The 21,950-nt window shown below is 39.0% G+C and overlaps 10 protein-coding genes across 10 annotated transcripts; 7 read left to right on the top strand and 3 right to left on the bottom strand.

Moving 5' to 3' along the window:
• Positions 1-143: 143 nt before the first annotated feature.
• Positions 144-4,122, top strand: BATDEDRAFT_84611 (uncharacterized protein; the record flags this gene model as incomplete). The annotated part of the gene is made up of 14 exons (XM_006676199.1): positions 144-542; positions 627-774; positions 879-1,065; positions 1,144-1,297; positions 1,374-1,445; positions 1,527-1,675; positions 1,761-2,019; positions 2,098-2,274; positions 2,360-2,700; positions 2,791-3,157; positions 3,248-3,337; positions 3,409-3,437; positions 3,528-3,678; positions 3,788-4,122. 14 exons carry the CDS (start codon positions 144-146, stop codon positions 4,106-4,108), a joined length of 2,844 nt encoding a protein of 947 aa, XP_006676262.1. The 3' UTR covers positions 4,109-4,122.
• A 61-nt stretch (positions 4,123-4,183) lies between these two features.
• Positions 4,184-5,309, bottom strand: BATDEDRAFT_84610 (uncharacterized protein; the record flags this gene model as incomplete). Its single annotated transcript, XM_006675915.1, has 4 exons — positions 4,184-4,255; positions 4,361-4,729; positions 4,898-5,197; positions 5,289-5,309. The coding sequence occupies 4 exons, from the start codon at positions 5,307-5,309 to the stop codon at positions 4,184-4,186; spliced, it is 762 nt and encodes a 253-aa protein (XP_006675978.1).
• A 469-nt stretch (positions 5,310-5,778) lies between these two features.
• On the top strand, positions 5,779-6,349 carry BATDEDRAFT_85555 (uncharacterized protein; the record flags this gene model as incomplete). Its single annotated transcript, XM_006676198.1, has 3 exons — positions 5,779-5,908; positions 6,047-6,116; positions 6,289-6,349. The coding sequence occupies 3 exons, from the start codon at positions 5,779-5,781 to the stop codon at positions 6,347-6,349; spliced, it is 261 nt and encodes an 86-aa protein (XP_006676261.1).
• Positions 6,350-6,898: 549 nt separating this feature from the next.
• Positions 6,899-9,927, bottom strand: BATDEDRAFT_21441 (uncharacterized protein; the record flags this gene model as incomplete). Its single annotated transcript, XM_006675224.1, has 3 exons — positions 6,899-9,478; positions 9,589-9,737; positions 9,915-9,927. 3 exons carry the CDS (start codon positions 9,925-9,927, stop codon positions 6,899-6,901), a joined length of 2,742 nt encoding a protein of 913 aa, XP_006675287.1.
• Positions 9,928-10,166: 239 nt separating this feature from the next.
• Positions 10,167-10,895, top strand: BATDEDRAFT_85556 (peptide alpha-N-acetyltransferase MAK3; the record flags this gene model as incomplete). Its single annotated transcript, XM_006676197.1, has 4 exons — positions 10,167-10,479; positions 10,568-10,623; positions 10,692-10,807; positions 10,874-10,895. 4 exons carry the CDS (start codon positions 10,167-10,169, stop codon positions 10,893-10,895), a joined length of 507 nt encoding a protein of 168 aa, XP_006676260.1.
• A 230-nt stretch (positions 10,896-11,125) lies between these two features.
• Positions 11,126-11,832, top strand: BATDEDRAFT_15328 (uncharacterized protein). Its single transcript, XM_006675047.1, has 2 exons — positions 11,126-11,591; positions 11,662-11,832. Exons 1-2 carry the CDS (start codon positions 11,315-11,317, stop codon positions 11,721-11,723), a joined length of 339 nt encoding a protein of 112 aa, XP_006675110.1. The 5' UTR covers positions 11,126-11,314; the 3' UTR covers positions 11,724-11,832.
• A 229-nt stretch (positions 11,833-12,061) lies between these two features.
• BATDEDRAFT_85745 (uncharacterized protein) lies at positions 12,062-13,315 on the bottom strand (the record flags this gene model as incomplete). Its single annotated transcript, XM_006675914.1, has 7 exons — positions 12,062-12,225; positions 12,305-12,419; positions 12,506-12,588; positions 12,672-12,784; positions 12,856-12,976; positions 13,048-13,098; positions 13,222-13,315. The coding sequence occupies 7 exons, from the start codon at positions 13,313-13,315 to the stop codon at positions 12,062-12,064; spliced, it is 741 nt and encodes a 246-aa protein (XP_006675977.1).
• Positions 13,316-13,571: 256 nt separating this feature from the next.
• BATDEDRAFT_21437 (uncharacterized protein) lies at positions 13,572-15,829 on the top strand (the record flags this gene model as incomplete). The annotated part of the gene is made up of 7 exons (XM_006675223.1): positions 13,572-13,734; positions 13,840-14,000; positions 14,100-14,177; positions 14,240-14,524; positions 14,622-14,880; positions 14,982-15,138; positions 15,409-15,829. The coding sequence occupies 7 exons, from the start codon at positions 13,572-13,574 to the stop codon at positions 15,827-15,829; spliced, it is 1,524 nt and encodes a 507-aa protein (XP_006675286.1).
• A 1,118-nt stretch (positions 15,830-16,947) lies between these two features.
• Positions 16,948-19,780, top strand: BATDEDRAFT_84608 (uncharacterized protein; the record flags this gene model as incomplete). The annotated part of the gene is made up of 2 exons (XM_006676196.1): positions 16,948-18,822; positions 18,914-19,780. The coding sequence occupies 2 exons, from the start codon at positions 16,948-16,950 to the stop codon at positions 19,757-19,759; spliced, it is 2,721 nt and encodes a 906-aa protein (XP_006676259.1). The 3' UTR covers positions 19,760-19,780.
• Positions 19,781-19,902: 122 nt separating this feature from the next.
• On the top strand, positions 19,903-21,934 carry BATDEDRAFT_18273 (uncharacterized protein). Its single transcript, XM_006675101.1, has 4 exons — positions 19,903-19,984; positions 20,152-20,425; positions 20,719-21,061; positions 21,145-21,934. Exons 1-4 carry the CDS (start codon positions 19,951-19,953, stop codon positions 21,874-21,876), a joined length of 1,383 nt encoding a protein of 460 aa, XP_006675164.1. The 5' UTR covers positions 19,903-19,950; the 3' UTR covers positions 21,877-21,934.
• The last annotated feature ends 16 nt before the right edge of the window (positions 21,935-21,950 follow it).

Genomic DNA, 21,950 nt, shown 5'->3' with positions numbered 1-21,950 from the left:
CTATTCAACATTATTTTATGATTTTGAAGCATAGCTTGCATAGCTTGACATGGAGCATCAGACGGATAGAAATAGTGACGATCGAGTTTTTGGACTATTTGACATTCTAGGGTTTGCCTTGAAAAATCGATTGATAATAAAATATGTTGGGTAACAATTCGCAGTCTTCAGATACGGATAGCGACTATGAGTCTGTGGTTCAACATGTTGCTATTGCTGATAATGCAATGAAAAACAAACCCTTTCTTACTGTCCTGACCAGCGCAGACACCACCGAGTCGAATTCAGCTGCATCTGAAAGCCATTTGAACACACATCGTCAGTCAGCAAGAGTGTCTGTTGTGACTGCTATGCAGATAGAAAAACCATCCAATTCACAGCGAGAATATCCTGCAAAACTCTTGGCATGCGATTCTATAGTCGATACGCCTCCAGCTGCTCGAAAAACCGGACATCATTTACGGACACTTCTTGAGCATTTGTATCAAATGCACCAGCACAGCGACCCACCCACAGAAACTCAGTTTGTCAATGCTATCAAGGTACACTCTGGTTTGATCGATTTTCCTGATACTGTTTCACTAGGCTGTCTAAATACTAATTGTATACATTGATGCCTTTTCTAGGCAGTAAGGAAGATGTTGGCTGATACGGTCATCAGCACTTGGGAGGAACCTGTCAATGAATTGACGTTGGATTTGTTGGTAAACCAGTATCTTGGCGGAGCAGAATCTCCAACTGCGCTAGAGTGTGGGCTGTTGCTGAGTGATTTGGGTATGTATTCATGTTTATAAACCTAGATTTGGATTTCACGAAACTTTAGCTACTCTAACATTTGATTTGCTAATGAATTCTACTTTTAATGAATGAATATCTAGTTGATAGAGTAGAAGGGTGTGATGTGTATTTGGCTCGGAACGATCTCTACATCAAACATCTCTGGAAAAATTCAGCACTTTCAAACCAACACTCGTCTAAATCTGTCTTGGTTAAACTACTCGATCGACAGCTGAATCCATCCACAACAATACCTTTAAATATGGCAATTCTTTTTGCACAGGAAATGTAGGTTTATTTGGCTTATACATTTTTCTCGGGTTGATGGTAATACAGCTATATACTTATTTAAAATATGCTTATTAGAACCGAATTTGGAGAAAAAATGGACAACACAGAGAGCGAAACGTTGAGTTTGTTGGCAACACTGTCTAGCATTCCAAGTTATCAAACTAGCATTATTGAATTTTCTGGATTTGCTAATCTATGTGCAAAACTTGTAAAAATATCAGCATCAATGGTAATACAATCTTGGCAAGATTTGACTATACACAATGTAAGCATTGATCCATTTTTACTCACTGGTATAAAAAAAGAATATGGATCATGTAGGATGTGCTCTCCGAATCCTATTCAATATTGTAAAAGATTCAAAGTTGCAAGAGCAGGTAAATATGCGTTGTTATGCATCTTATATGACGCCAATATGATCAAGCTAATGACCATGTCATTTCCCTTTAAACTATTAGTTGTTCAGTGATAAAAATATAAAACGCATTTTAGATATCGTATTTGAAGTGTGCGAAGAAGGAAACACGCCACTAGAGCTACAAAAGTGTATGATCGATTTGATGATATGTATGCTTGAATCAAGTACTCTGTCGACCGACTCGAAAAAGTAAGTGATATTTACCATGCAGTTGCTTTTTTCAAAATGTTGGTGTATCTGAAATAGCTAAGTTACCCATTATATACCATATTAGATTGTTTAATGAAAAATTGCCATTAGTCGAGTGGATTATCAAAGGGTTGTGGCAAGACTGTCAGCTATTTGATCGCGTTTTACGGTTGATGGCTGCATTATCGAAAGAGTTGCCATTAATGAGCAACGTATGGATATTGTTGCGGGAATTAGACTATTCACTATTTTCTAAATACGTCGAGTCGCACAAGCTGCGGTTGACTACGAGCCATTTCTGTTGGGCTCATATAGCTTGTTTGATAGATTGTCTATCTCGTCAGGTACTTTTATCTATATATCCTACACGACTGTATTTAAAAGTTTAATGGCATTGCTAACACTACAGTTTATAATAACAGACATCATCAACAATCCTTTTAAATGAGGATCCTAAATTGCAAAGCATTGCAATACTTTATCAATTGTTTGGCATCGTGTGGAATACTATTACTTATGTTTCAGATAACTGGCCTTCACTTGACATTTTATATCAACTCCCTACCATGTCTGCCAAAATGCATGATGCCTTGCATTCGGTAGGTTTACTTGTACTTTTTTATCTACTCATGACTGCTTGGCGGATTTGCGTTGTTGACTATTTCAAATACTACTTGTGTTTAGTATATTGAATTATGGATTTTAATTCATAAAGAACGAGTTTTATTGGATGAAATCAGACCAATTGTTGGAAGCATCAATGATCGTCGTGCTCAGCTTCAAACATTTTTAGACGCATTCAACCAGTATGAATCAGCCAATCCAATTATGCATAACACAGTAATTCTATTGCTTTCTGTGGAGTGGTATACAGAAATGGTTTTGAATGTATCTACATTGATGGTGGATTGCCTTTTTGCGTCAACATCCCTTTCACGACTGTTTTGTAATCGCGTCATATCACCTAAATATGAAATATATATGCACAATCTTCAAGTCAATACTAACCAAACCGAGTTTGCCAGGTATACCTTTACTGTTTTCCTATGCTTAAATACCAATATTGGCTGATTTTATGGATGGGGTATATTGATTTTTGCTTTGAAAATGTATAGGATTATGAGAAAGTTGCTTGGTCATCCTGATATAATTACATTATCAGTAGATCAATCATCACAGACTGTATCGCAGGAGCTTCCCAAAAAAGATGATCTTGCACCAAACTCGCCACCTCCGCATTCATCACTAGGCTCATCCATCGGCGCCATTGATCATGATTTTGTCGAGGAAACTCAAAATGAACTTGACCAAGAAGCTGTATGCACACAGAAAAGTAACGTGCGTCATTTTGCTTCAGCACAAGCTACAGATCATCATAGCACGGATGATCTGGAAGCTCGATTTAGACGCATGATGAATGATTTTAATCATGCTACAGAGCTCCATCAAGTAGTATCTGATAAAAACACTCGAGCACTCAAAGTATGTTTATTGCTGTTAAATCTATTGGTTCACTTTTTCCACTTGATTCACTCGTTAAAACATATATAAAATTATTGTATGGATGAATAGGTCGAGTGTGAAACATTACAGCGTCAAGTTGAGCAAAAAGTACTTGTAGTAGCTCACATGACAGCAGAAATTGATCGATTAAAGAAAATGGTATCATGTTGATGAGTTAAAAACTGCTGCTTTAGCTCAACATTCTAATCTGATATTTTTGTACTATATAGGCTGATAAACAGGCTTTACTTGTTCAATCGTAAGCTATTTGTATAAATTTCAATTACTGTTGGTGTAATTGTATCAAGTGTTGATTCGCTATTGCTTGATCTCATATTCGCTTCAATAGCAATGCTGAACTTCAAGAAAAGCTGGACAAGGCTACTTTTGAACTAGACGAGACTAGGAATCAAATTAAAAAATCGTCAAATGAACGAAATATGCAAGCGGAAGTTGCTTTAAAACAACTTCGTCGACAAAAAGCAACCGACGAGAAAAAGGTAAATTCAGCCATTCATTTTTCAATGAAATTATTCTAGTTCCTTCAAGGTCATACCATTATTTCATCTTCCCGATCGTACAGTTGATGTCTAAATGTATATATTTTAGATTCTACTTTTGCAGTCTACATGCACTGATCAGCAATCATTGATTGAGGATCTGGAGAGAGAGTTGCAAGATCAAGAGCAATATTGTAAGGATTTAGTTGGCCATGTAGCGCAAAATTCCACATTGCAGAGCAGACCGAATACATGGAGTTTAGCCGAGCATAAAAAGGAAATCAAAACATCAACATCAGAAAACTCGATTAAATCGAGTCGGGTGCCTGGTGGAATTGAAGATATTGATGACGTAATTACAGATGAGACTGATTCAGGAGCAAGAGTGCCTAGACATGGTCGAAATTTAGGTGCATTCATTAAGAAATAAAATGCAAGTGAAAATCAGATTGGATGATGCTTAGATTTAGTATAGGTTAATTTTTGCAGTGTTAAATGGTTAGATTTATTCGCTCAATAAAGCTTCTTGTAAAATAGTATGAATCTGAGAGCATGCATCAACACCCAGCTCAATCGCCTAAACAGTTTAAATGCATAAAATTGTCAAGACCAATCAGATTCGTACAATAAAAATGACATTTATAATACATTATTGTAGATTTACACCAATAGTCATCCTTACCTTGGTGCATTGCGAAGTAGTTGCTAGCCCTGTTTGAATTAGATGTGTGACCTCGTTCAACGAAGGCATGTATGAAACTAACATTGCACCATCCTGCACCATTTCTTCCTTGAGCGATACGTCCAAACACAACATCGATTCACCAAAGTATGCAATAGAAGACGCAGCCACCATATCAAGCATTTCAATGCCAGCGTTTGCCAAGGCAAGAGAAGCACAGGATATGGCTGCTGCAAGTGCTGACATGGATCCATCATTTTCAAGAACAATGACGAATACTTGAATTGTAAACTTGGGATAGTTTTCTAGACGGATCGATGGAGTAAGTGCTTGCTCTAAAACCATTGAGAACTCTTTTTCTTGATCATCCTAGATGAAATCGTTCAGATGTAAATAAGTCGAATGAATTCAATGCACATTTGAATTTTATGAAAAATCGAATATTCATGTCTGAAAATTAAATTCTAGAATGAAGCTCAGTACTTGGCAATCCAGACTACCACAGTATATCAATGCATCCTGCTTGAATGGAGTTACCTTGGCATAGCCCTTTCGTTTCTCTCCAGAAAACGGTGCAAACTTGAAATCGCATTGAAGTGTTCCAGTCGATGATGATAGCTGTCTTGATGAAGACTGACGAGGCCCATAAACGGCGCATATTACTTTTAGGTTTCCGGTTTCAATGTATGCACTGCCATTGGCTTGAGGGATTGTGCCTGCTTTTGTATATATTGGTCTGATCTGGTCTGGTCGTCGTTTGTCAGCTCGTTGACCTGTATGTGGATGACCCAGTGCAGTAGAGATTAACGGTTGAGGAACAATACTCTTCTCTGGTCCCTGAATTAGCAATATCAAAATATACAAAGTTATTGACTAATACTATCCAATCCATTTGAACCATGTGTCCAATCTAGTGCAAATACTTTACATTAATTCTCTTTCTATCCATATTGATTTTGAATAATTTGTGGCAAGTAAATTTTCAGTTAAAGATGCTCACATAACAAAACACTAAACAAAAGTGCATAATAAATATTCAATTTCATGACATGCTGAGTGTCAGTTTACTGGTCGATATTGTGGTTTGGCCTCTTTACTTGACTTGTCTTGTAGTGATTGCCATGGAAACAACATTGTATTCTGAGCTAGAACACGAATGTATGAGTTTTTAGCAGTGAGTTGAGTTGACCCAACATCCGATCGCAATGAATGAATCTGGTGATTGTACCAAAAGTGGAGAATGGATAGTTTGACTGCTGCATAATATGATGAATGTGATGCTTATTGAATCAGTCAATGTGTAATAAAAACTACAATGAATATTTAACCATTGTATATTCCGAGCAAAATAGTGATTGCAAGATAAATACAAAAGCGTCCACTTTTCAAGTTTGTTCGATACACACCAATTCAACACAATGACTGACAATTGTCAATTGCAATCAACATCTGAACTGGAGTTTAGACTAGATGGTCTTGAAAAACATGCATTGTTGATCGAGTCTCTTCTTGAGGCATCCAATCTAACTTCTGCATCAACACAGCCAGGTATCTTCTCATACTTTTATCCCATCCTAAGCAATCTCCTATATCAACATGGTTCTGCTCTTCACAACTGACTATCGACCTGGATACTAATATTTGACTTTGATCATGATTATGACTGGACGAACTTGGTGTATAAAGTGCATGCACAAACTTCTAGATTACCGGATAATAAAACTGATGCATTGGTCTCATCCCTTCAAATTGAAAAGTATGTATTCAATCAATACTTATATCTGGCTAATTAGTTTCTGATCTTTATTTCGAAACCGTATATGATTTTAGGGCCAAACTGGAGTTTAGAGTTTTGTAAGCCATTGGTCAAATACATAATATACTGCTGATATGAATACTACTAAATCTAATATTACGTTTGGGTTTAGGATCTTGTTGAGAACCATCGAGGAAAAGGAGAAGAGGATTGCCGAGTTGAGCAGTAAATAAACTGTTTTACAGCTGTATTCACATGAAATGAAACACTTGTATTTATCTTGCAATCACTATTTTGCTCGGAATATACAATGGTTAAATATTCATTGTAGTTTTTATTACACATTGACTGATTCAATAAGCATCACATTCATCATATTATGCAGCAGTCAAACTATCCATTCTCCACTTTTGGTACAATCACCAGATTCATTCATTGCGATCGGATGTTGGGTCAACTCAACTCACTGCTAAAAACTCATACATTCGTGTTCTAGCTCAGAATACAATGTTGTTTCCATGGCAATCACTACAAGACAAGTCAAGTAAAGAGGCCAAACCACAATATCGACCAGTAAACTGACACTCAGCATGTCATGAAATTGAATATTTATTATGCACTTTTGTTTAGTGTTTTGTTTTACGTAAATAGGGCTGCAATTGCACATTTCATCGGTCAAATAAGTATCAACAGTCACTAGACAGGTTGAATGGGTAGATATGTACCATTATTTTCAAAAATGGAAACATCGCATATCAATCCTGTATTCATGGGTATTAAAGTTAAAAGTAAACTTCCTTCATAGTCGGTGGTAATATCATGGCTCCTACCAAGCTACTTTCACTCACAACACTGGGCCGAAACACTTTTGGATCAAACATCCATTCTGCATATTCAATACAGCTTTGAACAATCGCACATTGTATAGGCATATTTTTCATCACCTTTTGTGCGTGCTTCTTTTGTGAATGATCAAATCTATAATCATATGGCTCGCAGAATAAAGTCGGGCCAAATACAATCGAAAGATTGCGCGATGACATACATGTCGAGTCGGATCGAGATACAACGTTGGCCAAATGTTTGCATACCAGATCCAAAGTAGCAAAATGAAGATCTGGCAGCATGTGAACTACATCCTGGATAGCTACAAGACGCATCATAGGGTCTTCTATCTGGCTGGCTTTTAAAAAAAGATTGTAATGAGAAAAAGTGTATACCGGCTCGCAATATTTTCCCAGTCCTGCTCGAAGAATATTCTTGACAACTGTTGTAATAACATGTATATCATTATTGTAGAGAATCGTATTGTACAAAGTCTGTCGTTGATTACTTGCAGGAATGTATTGCTTTTGTTCAAATACGCTGCTATCCGTCACAGATTGCTCGCTCTTTGATTCATCGCACTCGGCTGTAAAAGCTGACTGGTCGTCGTTAAAAACAAGCTTGTTTATATCAGTAGCTACGTACTTTGTCAACGACTTGGTAAGGATAGACGACTGGGTATACTTTTGCTTTAAATTTTGACTAGATTCTGCAACTTTTTCAAATGGAAGCATCAAAGAAGTAATTAGACCGCGGCTAAATTGTGCCTGGAGATAGGCTACGTTGCTTGTAACGCCCGAAATTCGATAAATTCCAGCAGTGTCCATACCCAAATCTTCAATGGCTGTAATGCACATCAGCAATGCTCGTGGTACCAGATGTAATGTCTCTCGCCCGCGTGGAGACAAAGTAGATGCATTTTCAAACTGTATGCTGGATTTTCGGATTAGAATTGACGGTTCAGTCGGTACAATGCGGTCTGCATAATCCGCTGCCAATTCTATGTTGAACGTATCGTTCAAAAAAGATCGACTCCATAGTCGTTGCCAGTGCTTTTTGAGCTGAATTTTGGAATCTGATTTAGTTTGGATTTTTTGAGGTTTACTTTGGATCTGCTGAATATAAGATGTACTGCTTTCAGAAGAACTTGAAGGTGATATGGGTGCGGGAGGTATGGAAAAGGGTAAATTGGATCGATTGGATGTGTGTGTGGGATTGCTTATTAAAGATGAATTCGTCTTGATGACTGGTTGAACGTCGTACTCTTCAAAAAGTTTTTGAAAATGCCGAATCCGCTCTTGAGCTGTGTCAGGAATTGGCTCGAGATTTGGGGTTTTAACAGAGTTTTCTTTTTTACTTTTAAATATTTTGTTGTCAAATTTAGAAAACATAGGAACACATGATGGACTGGCATCTCCGTCATAGAGATGAGGTAAAGTCGAGTCAATAATTTGTGGCGAAGATATTCTTGGTGGAGTCGATGGTGGTGTGTTTCTATTTAAAACCAGAGCATCAGTGTCATTTTTGAGCGAGAGTGCAGATGCACTAAACTTTTTGTTGAACGAGGTTAAAAACTTTGGACGTTGCTGAATGGCGCGTTGAGTCAAGCTAGATCCGCTTTTGCTTGTAGCTTTAGATGCTGGAAAGGTATTATTTCTACTGATCGCCACAGAAACTGAGGGTTTGGAGGATGACGTGATGGTGTTGTTACGACCTAGTTTTTGGAACTCGGTTTTGTCTATGCACGCACCAACGATTCCTAGAGCAGCCGTCCAATCGCAAAGTTCAGTAATACGCACTTGCTCCTGAACCTCTTCAATAGTTTGAGATTGATATTTTGTGTCTCTTAATTGCCACTGACTCTCAAGTATGTTCTGAGAAACAACAACATTTAAATAAACTTGAGCTGGATGTAACCCAATCTTTTCATCAGTTTTTGGCACTAGCAGCATGCAATCTGTAATGTGTTTGTCTGAATCAAAAACCGAATCTGAAGATTGAGAAGGCGCACTAGCAAAAGAAAGAATAGCCTCTGATAGACAAATATAGTTTACAAGTACTCGAGAAAACGGCTCGTTGTTAGTAGATTGCTTGACAGTATCGAGCGGGTTGTTTTCCATTTCTGGTGAGAAACTTGACTGCAGTGTAGAAGACATACTCGGAGGTTTAATGCTAGCGAATATTTTAGAAAAGAAATTAATCGACATGGTTTGATTGCCTGCTGCTACAATATCTTGGTCAGCCGTTTCTTGGACAATTCGCTCACTATCGAGCGACTGGTAAAAAAACATGTATACACCACGCACTTGAACATAAAATAGCTGCCATTGATCAGATACAGGTCTAGCTAAAGGTGACACTGGATGAGCATCACCAGACGAATGAGATAGATTGACAGAATCTACTGCATCAACAGATGATCTTCTACTTGATTGCTCCACAACACGTTTACGCATATATCCCGATTTGATCACTGGCCAGGCACTTGCCTTTTCCATTACAGCCAGCTGATCTTGATAGGACATGATGTCGTGAAGCTAAAGCAGGTGGGTATTCAAGTCAATAGCAAAGGGTTATTATGATTCCGTTATGGAAAGACAGCTGCACATAATTATTAAAATGCATAGCCATATTAACAGCAATATACCTGAAGCGCAGGTAGTTCCATATAAGTGGAAGAATTAGTAAATGAAATATCCGACTCGTGAGTAAATTGATTTTGCTTTGGTGTTGGATTGCTAGACGTTGAAGATGAAGATTCTGTATTCATTGTATTAAAGTCGGCTAAACTAACACCTGGAATCAAATCATAGGTTGTATTAGTACCAATATGTCTTGGACATTGAAAGTATTGTTCAACGCCACAACATTACAAGACTGAACCATTTAGACAGTATTGGAGATTGTGCTAGACTGTTTAAACTACAGTCGGACGGATAAAAAATAGACAAGAGCTTCCAATGAATTGCCTACCAACAATACTCATGTAAACTCAATGGATTTGGTTCAAAGTAAAAAAAGTAGCAAGCACTGGTAGAATGCATCCAGGTAGAGTTTTGTAAAAACGGGTTTGAGGACAGTGAACCCGACCAATGACTTGCAGTCTTAAAGTATAATAAACAGTCGAATGAAGGAGCAACGATCGCAGTCCAGCTAGACTTTGCTACCATCGCAAAGCATTTGTCGGCAATTCGACTTGGTTTTTATCGTTTACAAGTTTTCAACATGTCGGCCGACCCTGCTGCTTCAACAGTTACTGCTGCTCCAGCACCAACGGTGATCTATGAACCATATGCATCAGAAGAACAACTTCCCCAAATGACTGCTCTTATTGAGAAGGATTTGTCAGAGCCATACTCAGTCTACACATATCGCCACTTTCTACAAACCAATCCGACAGTTTCGTTTGTGGCCAAGGATACTCGCACTGGAACTATTATTGGTGTGATCATTTGCAAGCTGGATTACCATAGAAAATCATATAGAGGGTATATTGCCATGCTCACTGTGAATGCAGCGTATAGGAAACAAGGCATTGGTAAGCACTGCATTTGGACTTGATTCATGATCTAAACATTCACCATCTACAGTTTGAATGCTTCATATAACTGATATTATTGTGCTAGGATCACAGTTGGTAAAAACTGCTGTAATGGAAATGAAACAACGGAATGCAGACGAGGTACAAGTTCCACTATTGAACTTTAATGAGTACATTCCAAGACTAATCTGTTTATTTTATCATGTCAGGTTGTGCTGGAAACAGAAGCAACAAATAAAGCTGCACTAGCACTATACGAACGACTGGGATTTGTCAGGGACAAACGACTGAGCCGATACTACATGAATGGTTTAGATGCTCTAAGGTATACTTTTGTACAATTATTGTCAAAGATAGTCAAAGATATTTACTTTGATAATAACTCTTGTAGGCTCAAATGCTGGCTCAATTAGTTGCATGCAACCCATAGAACCTACTTACAAACCATTGGCTAAGATCAGTTAGATTTTACATTTCAACGTCATAGCCTTGAACAATACAATATATCCGTGCTCCAGTTATTAGTTTGGTAGGAATGAGTATCTGCATTTGTACGAGACTGCTAGAAAACACATGCAATGAGTGTTTCAGCTTTAAAATGTATCTTGGTTGGGACTGACCACGCTTAGCCGAATGAAATAATAGGATTTCATCACTAAATTCAGCCATTTGGTGAAGACACTGCATGCTGAGTAATACCATTTGGTGTAATGGTAACAGTACCCAGCAGATGTTAGCTGGAATATAAAAGTCATCATTTGAAGTAGCTAGTCAATCCACTGGCTATACTGACTAGCAACTCCTAAAAAACTCGCATCTGCACGATATCTTTATGTTTTTGAGACTTCCCAAAGTATCCCCACCAATACAAATGTCATCTGTGGCTACGTTTGTCGAATCCGCAATTCAAGGAAATAATATTGTTGTGTTTGCCAAAACCACATGCAGCTACTGTTTCAAGGCCAAGCAACTCCTAGAGTCCAAGGGCCTCAGCTTCTTTGTTGTTGACCTGGATAAGCGAAACGATGGGCCTAGTATTCAATCATATTTGACTACAAAGACTAACCAGAGGACTGTTCCCAATATTTTTATCAAACAGGCTCATATTGGTATGCATGTGTCTTGATCCATACTGAATTGTATGTCCAACTTCTAATCTTTCGATATACTTGGTATTAGGTGGCTACAGTGACTTGTCTGCTTACAGTACCAGTGGAGGATTGGATAGGTTGCTAAATTGAATTTCTATTGCACTTGCCTGACTTTTTTAGGCCGCATCTCTTCATCAGATAGTTGTGGTATTCTAATCAACTCATTCGTTACAACTATGGAATTAATTATATTATTTTCAAAGCACTTTTGTTTGTATTGGTTGAATGGGTTTTGAATACAATCTAAACCCAGCTGACTGTATGCCTTGATGGTTTCTTTTTTTACAATATTTTATATATCAAGTCAATACAACTCTGGAATAGGCCCATAGATTTTATTTGGGCATGAACTGCCATGGGTTACCGTGCTGATTTGATAGATTTAGAGTTGCTCCATTGTCAGATCCTGCTAATCCTGAATAAGCATTTTATTGCGATTGCTGCTCAGGCTTTTCTTTGTTCCATGTTGGCTCCTTCATTTCTTTATACAGTTTGGGTACTCCTCCTTGCTTCAATACACGCTTGACATTGGGCTCGAAAGGATTCCCTGCTAGCAGCAGTTTTGTATCCTTTTTATTTAGCGGTATTTCCACTGCGTTTGTCAATCCATATCAAGTGTTTCAATTAGCAACCAAAACAATGATCAACTGTCGTGTGATGATTATATTTACATAAGCAAGTTGGAAGAGTCTTGAACTGATTGCCTTGTAGATTCAAGTGCACAAGAGATTTAAGCCGGCCAAATTCCTTTGGGAGTGAAGATAGTTTATTATCTCGAAGCACAAACTGTTGAGTGGGATGTATTGAATTTCAAAGATTAAGCTATAGCATTTGCAAAAAATAAACATTTTGAGCACGAATCGACTCCTTACAATTTCCAATATGGCAAGATTACCAATTTCGTTGGGAAGCGTTGTCAAAATATTATCAGAGAGGTACAACGTCTTGAGCGTAGCTATTATTGTTAAAGGAATAAAGCAACTCAACAAAATAGAGCTAGAGTAAACGGTTTGATTGAAACGTCATGTTGAAACTTACTAAGATATCCAAAATTTGCAGAGAGGGAGCTAAGCTTGTTACAGCTTAAATCCAAGTACTCTAGCGATGAGCAGGTGCCGAAACCCTGAGGCAGCTCTTTTATAGAGTTATTGCTAGATAGTTTATCAGTGAGTTGTTGGAATAGAATAAACCATTTGCTGACAACTTTAAATCAATAAAATACCTTAGAATCAGTCGTCGTAATGATGAAAGCTGATTGATGCTCTTAGGGATCAATGTCAGACGGTTCGTATACAAAGACAATATTTCCAGATTTTTTAGTTGTGGAATGTCGTCGGGCAGTTCTATTTTGAAATAACATGTAAATACAATTATATGGCACGTATTAAAGTGTAGTGCATATCGTGTATCACACCAGTAATCTTGTTGTGCGATAGATTCACTCGAAGCAATGCCTTGAGGTCAACTGTATATTCAAAATAAGATACCAAGTATATATATTAGGACTTATTGTTTCAGCCAATCTCCCACACTATACTATAACCGCAACTATCAAAAAATGCCAGTCGACATTTAAAATTAAACTCACGTAGGTCTAATGGGACTTCTTTTAGCCCTATATCATCAAGAGATATAGCCTTCATTCCCTGTATTCTTGCTTCGTCAATAATTGCTTTTGCCATGTTCGTTGCCAATCCTGTAGAGCTTATAAATTCGACTTTGGCAAGATGGAGCACATTCGATTCCCACGTGATGCATGGTTCCGGCAGGTTGATGGACAGTGAATGACCTTTGAACATTGGTATTACTTGTACCAGCTGTCTGAGCAAGCCAGATCCTGTAGTTGTTGGTTTCCAAGATTGTTATCTGCAAATTGAGCCATCTAAATCTAAACAGTCAAGTCTATCCATCTCACTACTTTGAGCAACATAAGACTAGATGCATGTAGTCACTCCATTGTCATCTGTCAGAAAAGTTCAGGACTGTGCCAAATGGGTCGAATGCTCTTTGTTCAAACCTTCTGGCTGGAATGCCTTTAACCCCATTTCATTTACTCGGTTAAAAGTCGGTATCCGAGTCTGTAATAAAGTTGCATTACATTGTAAGCCTATGATCTGATTTGCCATATCGTATGGGATAGCTGTCAATACTATCCATGTGCACCATTTATTATGTCTGCCATCTCATTTGCATTGAAATGCCATAGGCACTGTTATCTTTGATGCGGGAGATATTGCTTTTCCGCCTGATTTGATTGTCCATGAATTCAATGTACGATTGCTCGATATCAAGTATCTCGTCGAATGGGATGCACAAGATGAATCAAATCTACTCTATGTTTTTTCAGAAGTTCGCCAACAGTTTATTGTAGGTTTTTCCATTCGTGTCGATCGGTATTGGCATGTTTACACCAAATTTACTCATGCTGCTGGTTGGTCTGGTGGTATTGGCATGAAATATCAATAGAAATATCAACTTGAACAGTTTATGAGCTCCAATGTCGAAAGACTTGTATTTGAAATAGGATGCATAGCCCATGTCGAGGTAAACGTTTTAAAAAACTCGACACTTGTTGGCGAATTCATAACTCACTTGAATGTTTAAAGGATTTGGAGCTTCTTGTAGAAACAAACAGCACCAGTTTGCGCAAAGAATATCATGTATACGTGCCAGTTTGCTACCATGAAACATTGGCGGATCTGGATCTAAATGATCCACCTAAACGTAAGTTTGTTATCGACACTTTGTTGGAATACGAAAAGCTGAGTATTCTATATACAGGCGCTGTTTTATATGTAAAGTATGACATGAACCAAGATAACAGCGCTGTAAATACAATCACTCGGGAATTTCTGTCTCTAAAAACAATGAAACCGGATACGACAATCAAGGTATTATTTCATCATTTGGTTTATCATCAAAACCTATTGCTACTGATTTTTGGAATGAATCTAATCTCTATAAATCAATGATCGTAACCTATTTTAGCTGCCATCGTGTGACAAGGACACCTTGATTGTGGATTACTTGGCACAAATACAAGATCTTCTTCAGAAAACACAGAGTATACGACTCAATAATCATGCGGCTCGCGAACGTCTAGTGCAGTGTCTTGTCACAGAGTTTGCAGAGTATGTCCTTGAATACGATGATGTGAATTTCTCTTATGTTGGATTGTACATCAATGCATATGCAACGAGTGAAACCAAACAGATTTGTGAAGTCGTTGCAGGGGCAGTAGTGAATGGTAAGACTGAATTCTGGATTGTATTGCCTATTTAAACTCGAGAACACATGAATCTTACTATTGCGCTTGCGTGCCATGATGATTTATGTTGATGGATTCAGTGCATATTTCTGCATTGTATCCATTGGAACCCATTGTAATTATTCTATCATCACCAACAAAATTCCAGTCATCCGACTCATATATTCCTGAATCTCGAGAGTGGAAGTTGCCATTTACAAGAGATATGCAGCCAGAAGATACAGTATTAGCCATCAAGTATGTAGCTTTAATTGGCTGGTTTATCTGCAGTTTGATTAGATTGACTAATGTATGTTATAAATTAGAGCCAATGTCATTGAGCAGATTATGAGATGGTTTAGTGTGACTCAATAAACGTTTGCAACACAATCATAAATGTCCTAGTTTTTCCCCAACCCAAACCGGAAACTGATGGGTGCACACCAACCAAAACAGCAGAATGATAAAATGACAAGTTTATAGAAAGAATAATGAGAATATAAGGTATTTGACAGTTTTCAATTACAGGAAACAAGTGGCATATAATGCGATTACTAGCGATCCCATACACGCCACGCCTGGCAATGAAGAAATGCTGACAGCACCAGAAGTGGGATTGGTACTATTGGACACAGCAGTGCTTCCAGAAAAGGGAGCAGAAGAAAATATTGAAGGCGCAGGAGATGAAAGTGTTGCAGACTCTGTAGCCGTAGCTGTAGCTGTAGTAGAATGGACGCATACGCCTGGTGCATCAGAAATGTCACCAAGTTGGCAAGTGAGGCCAAAGAAGCAGCGTGGGTTTGTTGGCATGAATCCTCCGCATGAACCACCAAGGATAGCAACAGAACCGCCGGCTCGAACACACAGTCCTGGAGACTCGGCACCAACACCGTCAGGACGAGCACAGAGTAGACCAGAGTTGCACTCGATGGGATTGTTGGGGACTTGACAGGCAGAGCCTAAATTGCCGTTTTGCAGTTGAGCATATGTCTGAGCAGTAGTAGCTGCAAATAGCATGGTCAAAGAGGCCGAGTTAAATAGAGATGCAATCATTGTTGACTATGTGGATACACTCTTGTCAGAGGACAAGTCTACCCTTTATAGGCTTCATTCCAGTATTATGCAACTCTGACTAGTTCAGGGTCAAAGACTGCATCTGATTCAGCTCTGTTGCTTGGTTTCATGGGTCACCAACAATAACACATTAGCTGAATTACACCATATATACCCTGACTTCATCTGAATTTATCGCCGTATTCATATAACACAAAGCATTAAACAAGGGTGTCAGATTACATAATAGTCTCATCAAATCATTGGTGCCGGTCCCCATTAAATTTACTAGCCAATACTGTCATATAAACTCCACTGACTTTTCTTCTGGTAATCAACATGAAAATCACTATTGCAATCTGTTTTCTTGAATTAGAACGTGGCGTATCCGAGATGAGAATACAACACATACAAATTTTCTCAAGAATAGTCAAACTCGATATCTGAATTGGAATGAACCTGGTTTCAAACTTGGCAATCGTACAATGCATGGTTATCAAAGTGGGATCATCTCAATTCAAAACTACAGTTTGATTGTATGCATTGTATGATGGTTGTTGTGTCTGGAAACTAATAAAGTAGTGAACGCCATGATATTCCAAGACTTTCCTAAACGCCATCTTATTTCAGACGACATACCATCTCACGAGACTACAAATTCGCTCATTAAACTGGCTTACCAAATATTCGACAACTGGAAATGTTGCAAGGCTTGAAGCTTCATCGCACTGTTACACCTTACTCATTCTTAAACCCTGATTCAAATGACTTTGACATAATAAAGTGATTTTGTACAGCATGCAGTTCCAAATACAGAAGAGTTGAAAATGCATATTGAATAGGCAGTGTAGTCAAGTTTAGTAAAAAGACAGTACATATTTGACCATTGTTCATTCCAACGCAAAATAGAGGCAGCCACTGAAATACAAGTGTTCCATTTTACGCGAATACGACTGTAATAAACTTTCCATTGCATGGCAATTAATCTAGTCATTGGAGCAAACTCAGATTGAAATGACTACTTTCAGCCCAGCTAGATTCATAGACTTTGACACTAATGCATTGATAAGCAAAGAAAAATGTAATATAGGGTTAATAGATCCCAGGTCTCATCCTTTAGAAACTTCATTAACTCAAGTTGGTCAGTCATTCGAATCTGTCACGACGCGGATGGGTGTCAATCCTGTGTTTCAAACCGTATCCATCGACCTAAAAGGAATCCGTCTACCCAACCTGCTCGAAAACAAACTTAAACGAGTAGCTATGCGGGAACAGCGGTTTCGGCGTCCAGGAATGCTGTCTACACGGATAATCATTGCTAATTTCTCGCAACCTCCAACACGGAAATTGCAAAATCAAATCACCTCAATACCTGTACTTACATCTGTCAAAACGCCATACATTAAAAAGGACAAAATTGAACAACGTAAAGCCATTACGTCGCTGAGACCTATTCATCAAAATACCGATCCAGAAAAGTATGCTGCCGTCACAATAAATAGGGATGTACCACAACGTCTGGCCATGGATCAGAAAGCTACAGACGAAGCTGATCAAAGTAAAAAGAGTGTCGTATCTGCAATCGTTGAATCTGACAAGCCCGACATGACCAGTACCTTTTTTTTAAATCAAGCAACCACTTTAGTCGGTAGACAACATACAGTGGTTACTTCCCAATTGGTAAATTCCGTGCCAAAACCTCAACCTGCAATATCACGTTCACTTCGGATAAAGTCAAATAAATCTGTACTTCTTGCTGGCTCAAGCCAATCACACATAGCAAATTTGCAAATGACTTCAGAACATGCAACTACATCACGATCAGCCTTGTTCAATCAACCAAGAATGTCCATCCAAAAAACGACAGCAACAGCCGCGATGGATCATTTACAAAAAGATGTCTTGAAGTCATCTACTAGACCCCATCAAACTTCAAGCGCTGCATCTAGTACTGTGCCAAATAATTTCCAGGCTGAGTTTACAAACGATCCTAAAACAGCAGATCCAAAGCTGTCCATCAAAACCAATGCATCTCAAACACATGTGAAGGACTCGACAAATGATTACAATAGTACCCATAGTGTTAATGGTGGCGAGGACAGCGTTTTATATAGATTAGCTTCAGCGGCTGGAGTTTATAGTGCACAATGGGTATCAGATGAAAGCTCAAACCCACGTGCATCATCAGCTCAAGGATCAACGGGTTCGACTTCTGATTTAAATATTGCCAGAAGCGAAGTTTCTGAATATATACCAGCCAAAACAACACACAGAGATACAGAGCAAAAGGCGTTGATAGAATCTGGAGAAAAATATAAACCCTCATTTTCCAAACATACACAGGACAGCTATCCCCAAGGTACTGCTTTCAGAAAATCTAATAGTAGTACATTTGAATCCAAACCCTCTCTGTCGCATCAGCATTATTCTCACTACCAATACAACAATCATCATCATCACCGAAGAGGTCCTCGCCATCGTAACTGTAGACGAGATTACGTATCTGTCAACCAATACATTGACACGGATCCCAAACTCCATAATACTCAAAAAGAATGCAACACTATCATGGACAGATTTAAAAAATATAACATTCCAATACGGAAAGAAGTTGTTGAAAGTGCATTGATTGTACCCTATGATCGGTTTATTGAACCACCGCCAGAGATTGATTTTAAACTGTATCGGAAAAAAGGGGCACGACATCATGGGGTGACAAACTCGACACATGAGATGGATTCTCCAATGATAGGGCCGTTGTTGAATGAATCGCGACCAGGCACTCGCAAAGAAAGTGGTATTGCCTCTATTGTCAAAGAGTTGTCACCCATTCAGTCTGCATCAAAATCCAGTCGAACGCTGGGTACTTTTCGAAAACGATCTGCAAAGGTAAGATGCACTTGGTAGTATTGAAGCAAAATTATGTCTTTTTAATGGAACCATGCCAATCAATCATGTAATACTTTCAATTACAAACTAGGTGGTGATCAATATGGACAATATTGTTGTGCGACCAGCCACTTTACATGGTTCGGACGAGGCAAGTCGGCACACCGTGCCAAGCAGACTGAATTGTTGGTGGACACCCAAAGAGTACAAAAGCCTTAAAGACAATTTCAACCGATATCGTCACACTCAGCATCACTTGTATAATGAACGTAAACAAAAGGCATCGCAGATTTATCGACCCCAAACCATGTTCCATCAGGATGCCAATGTAGTTGCTACACATTTGGGTAAAATGAGTATGCACCGGAAAAAAGGATCATTAACAATCGATCCAACACAGACAAAGGCATTTGTTAAGCAGGCGCAAAAAGCAATGCATGGGTTTGCTGTGGGTATTCCCCGAGTGTTGATTAGCGGAGAGTCTTGTGAGAAATCTATACGGCCTGCATCGACCGATGTTTCGATTTTTGATACCTTTTCAGGGACGTTTGATGGAACACAGTCGCATCATTCGCGAAGCAGATCAGAGGATAGAGATAAACGAGAAACAGGAGTTTATTTAGTTTCTGATGGCAAACGAGACTTTCACGAGGGTAGTGCCAACCATCATAGGGCACTATGGAATGGACACGCTCGATCAGCTACTACCGAGCCAAAGACTGAGAAATCTAAATTTAGGAACACATTACAGGGATCAACATCTGCAGATGTATCTAGATCCAGGGATAGAACAACAACAATGTATCAGCCATCACTCAATATACCATCTGTGTATTTTAGTGGGAATAACAGTAGAAAAAGTCCTGTTGGAGGAATAAGCCAAGGTGTGCAATATGTACAACAACAGTTTAGCAATATTCGATCTGGATTTTTGTAATAAACCAAATTGATAATCTTGAATGCTGTTTGCATAATCAGTAAGCTGAACAGCGGATTGTCAGGCAAGCTGTGACATGAACGTGTTTTGATATTTCTTCAAGTACGCTCTGAAGATATTTAAACACTCATCTTTGACCTGGCATTGTTCTTACCTTTGAAACTACCATTTCTTGAGTTTACCGTTTAACCATGAAGATTTGCTGTATTGGAGCTGGCTACGTTGGTATGTAGATTATTGTTATAATTGGTGTTTATGAATGCATTCATGATTAGAACCATTGATCTTGCAAGCAAATCCCATCACCGACTCACCCCGGCTTTATTGTTATCTTTGTGCATATATGATATTGCCTTTACTTATTTGATTCAACTGGCGGTCTTAATATCCAGGTGGTCCCACTTGTGCTGTTATTGCATTCAAATGTCCTGATATCCAGGTGACTATTGTAGACCTTAATCAGGCCCGTATCGACGCTTGGAACTCGAACGAGTTGCCCATCTTCGAGCCTGGCTTGGATGATGTGGTCAAGGCTGCACGAGGCCGTAATCTGTTTTTCTCAACCAATGTGGACAAGGCCATTGAAGAGGCCGATATCATCTTTGTGTCAGTCAACACTCCTACCAAAAAGTCTGGCATGGGTGCTGGCTTTGCTGCAGATCTTGCGTAAGTTTCAGTATATTAGAATTGTATCTTGTTTTTAGCTATTGTGGTGTCGGAGTGGTTTGATGTGTATTCAAGCGGCCAGGTGGTGTAGAGGTTTTTAGAAACGATCGCTTGGTATTGATCCATTGAATATTCAAGTACATTTGTCTGTTGTTGAGACTGCCGTTTAGGGTGGAAACCCTTATCATAACCCTACCATTTCCACAAGCATGTTGATTGTGCTTTTCAATTGACAAGTTCTGATCTACATCATTTTATGATGACTGCTGACAATCTAATATTTCTTTATTCAGTTATGTCGAGTCTGCTACTCGCCATATTGCTCAAGTCTCCAAATCCTCCAAGATTGTTGTTGAAAAATCGACTGTTCCTTGCCGTACTGCCGAGAGCATGCGTACCATCCTTGAAGCCAATTCTCGCGAAGGCATTCGGTTTGATATTCTTTCTAACCCAGAATTCCTGGCTGAAGGCACTGCCATTTCAGATCTGTTCAAGCCTGACCGTGTTTTAATCGGATCTCTGGATACGCCTGAAGGCCACAAGGCACAAAAGACTCTCTCCTCAGTGTATGCGCACTGGATCCCTACTGAGCGCATCATCACCATGAATTTGTGGTCTTCTGAACTTTCTAAACTGGTGAGTTTTTGCTACTGTATCCAATTGGTGATTGAAAGTTTACTGACAACCTGTCGTTTTACTGTTAAACCCTACAACTCTAGGCTGCAAACGCTCTTCTTGCTCAGCGTATCTCTTCCATCAACGCACTTTCAGCTATTTGTGAGGCAACAGGTGCTGATATTGACGAGGTTTCCTATGCCTGTGGTCTGGATACTCGTATTGGACCCAAATTTCTCAAGTCCAGTGTTGGATTCGGAGGATCTTGCTTCCAAAAGGACATTCTTAATCTAGTTTATCTCAGTGAAAGCTTGCATCTTCCTGAAGTGGCAGCTTACTGGAAGCAGGTAGTGACTATGAACGAGTACCAGAAATCTCGCTTTACAGAACGTGTTGTCAAGAGTCTTTTCAACACTGTTACCAACAAAAAGATTGCCATCTTTGGCTTTGCATTCAAAAAGGATACTGGTGACACCCGTGAATCAGCGGCCATCACCATGATCAAGTATTTCCTCCGTGAGAATGCCAACATTTTTATCTATGATCCACAAGTCAGTGAAGGACAGATTCGTCTTGACCTGACTGATCCTGAAGTCAGCACATTAGAGGTATATCAAAAACGAATCACGGTCTGCAAGACCGCGTACGAGGCAGCGGATGCAGCAGATGCAGTTGTTCTTGTGACAGAATGGGATGAGTTCAAGACTCTTGATTATGGACGCATCTACGAGCATATGCACAAACCAGCATTTATTTTTGACGGACGATTGATTTTGGACGCAAAGAAACTGCGAGGAATTGGATTTCAAGTTGAAGTGATTGGCAAACAGCATTGAATGAAGCAGTTTTTCAGTCTATTGAATGAACTTTAATGATGACGAATGTGTTGCAATGAAATGTCATGACTGGA

This window comes from Batrachochytrium dendrobatidis, assembly GCF_000203795.2.
Source record: "Batrachochytrium dendrobatidis JAM81 unplaced genomic scaffold BATDEscaffold_1, whole genome shotgun sequence".
NCBI classification, from domain to species: Eukaryota; Fungi; Chytridiomycota; class Chytridiomycetes; order Rhizophydiales; genus Batrachochytrium; species Batrachochytrium dendrobatidis.
Note: the sequence above shows the minus strand (reverse complement) of the source record. Positions and strands in the feature narration are given on the sequence as shown.